General features: G+C 54.7%; 1 protein-coding gene across 1 annotated transcript; it reads left to right on the top strand.

The window, feature by feature from the left end:
- Positions 1-92: 92 nt before the first annotated feature.
- On the top strand, positions 93-1,602 carry LOC119591206 (integumentary mucin A.1-like; the record flags this gene model as incomplete). The annotated part of the gene is given in 7 exon segments (XM_037939917.1): positions 93-111; positions 198-412; positions 614-665; positions 879-1,009; positions 1,099-1,211; positions 1,316-1,437; positions 1,583-1,602. Coding segments are annotated over 7 exon segments (672 nt in total), but the record flags the coding sequence as incomplete, so codon positions are not given.

The raw sequence follows: 1,602 nt of genomic DNA, 5'->3' as shown, positions 1-1,602 counted from the left end.
GAACTTTTATAATTCCGCATGATTTTTTTCCTAATTTTAGGGTCCTTATAACATATCTTCCTACGACAAGGATGGCAATTATGAAAAAGTAGATGCTGATTTACTCTGAAGGTGAACTCAGCCGTGCATAATCCACATCTGACCATCGGCACTCACGCTCTTTCATTACTGGCCAGCAACACCTGTACATACCGCAGCTCCAGGCGAATATAAGCGGCCAGCTCGTTGGCCACAAGTCAGTGTGGACTGGGCCAGCGTCGGCAGCTTCTACACGGTACTTCCTCCAGCATCAGAAGCAGAATCAGCAGACACAACAGCGATGGCACGGCACGCTGGAGAATCGGCCTTGGTGGCACTGCTGGTGCTGGCGGCCGCCATGGCACTTCCAGGCCAGGCATATCACCTGCTTTCGGTACGAGAGCCTCGGAGGCGAGATGCGGGAGGCATAGGTTCTCCTGTCCGGCCTCACTGGCGAGGAGGCACAGAAAGGCTGTTTGATGAGATGGATCAGCATGATACTGACTAAGAATTATACAGTTCTTTGGTCGCATATTATAGAAAAGCGAAGTCGAGGCAAACTTGAAAGAAATAATTCTTGTTTTTGGTGTTTCAGTCTGATGGGAGCGACTCGAGCGTTATTGAACCTCGCCATCTCCAGAGGGCACGTGAGTCTCCCTGTCCATGATCCAGAACCTCTGTTATTTTGCATCGGGTGATAAATGTCCATTAGTTTGACTAATTCCTATGTTCTTCATCCCTCCCACTTTCTTGTATCTGCGGCCTGCTCATCCCAAATTCAGCATTTGGCTACGGTAGTCCTGAAGGACATCCTTCACTCACTGGTGAGCTGTAGCTGGCGTTCCTTTCGTTGCACACAGTCGCTTGCGGAGGCATCACAGCCAGTCCGGGGAGCGAGACCGTCCTCGGGCCAGGACAGACGGTGTGCGTGGCCTCCCCGCGCTACCCCAACAACTACCCCAAGAACTGGGACAACAACTGGACCATCAAGGTAGGACTAGCAGGCCCAGGAAGCCTGTGTGTGACTCACACCAAAGGCTTTCTGTGGCGCCACTTGCCTCACACCACACGTGTCCACAGGGCGCCACGCCGAATGTGAGGCTGGAAATCAGCTGCTCGCCCGTGGCCATCGAGGGCAGTCCGTCCTGCACCAACGACCGCCTCGTCATCATGCACAAGTGCTTCTGGAGCAAGTGAGTTGCAAATGGAGATTCTCTGCTTTGCTTTGGCTCCTGTGGGAGGACCTCCCAAGGCTTGGACTGACGCAAGTGACTGTGGACACTCGTCCTCTTCACAGGTACTGCGGGAAAAAGCGGCCTGAGACCATCACGACGTGCGGCCCCTGGGCCAGGCTCACCTTCCGGACCAACGGCTCGGCGCAGCAAAAGGGCTTCTACTGCACCGTCACGGCCTCAGAACGTACGTGCAGCAGCCCCGCCCTTCCCGGCAGCGCCCTGGGGCCGGCGTGACACCTGACGCGTCTGTATGGCCGGTGCAGTGAACAGCGGAGCTTTCTGCGCAAGAGCAGCTCCATTACTCACGGGGACACTTTTTCTTTTCACAGTAACAACGACTACAGGTTCA

The sequence above is a fragment of the Penaeus monodon genome, chromosome 28, assembly GCF_015228065.2.
Source record: "Penaeus monodon isolate SGIC_2016 chromosome 28, NSTDA_Pmon_1, whole genome shotgun sequence".
NCBI classification, from domain to species: domain Eukaryota; kingdom Metazoa; phylum Arthropoda; class Malacostraca; order Decapoda; family Penaeidae; genus Penaeus; species Penaeus monodon.
Note: the sequence above shows the minus strand (reverse complement) of the source record. Positions and strands in the feature narration are given on the sequence as shown.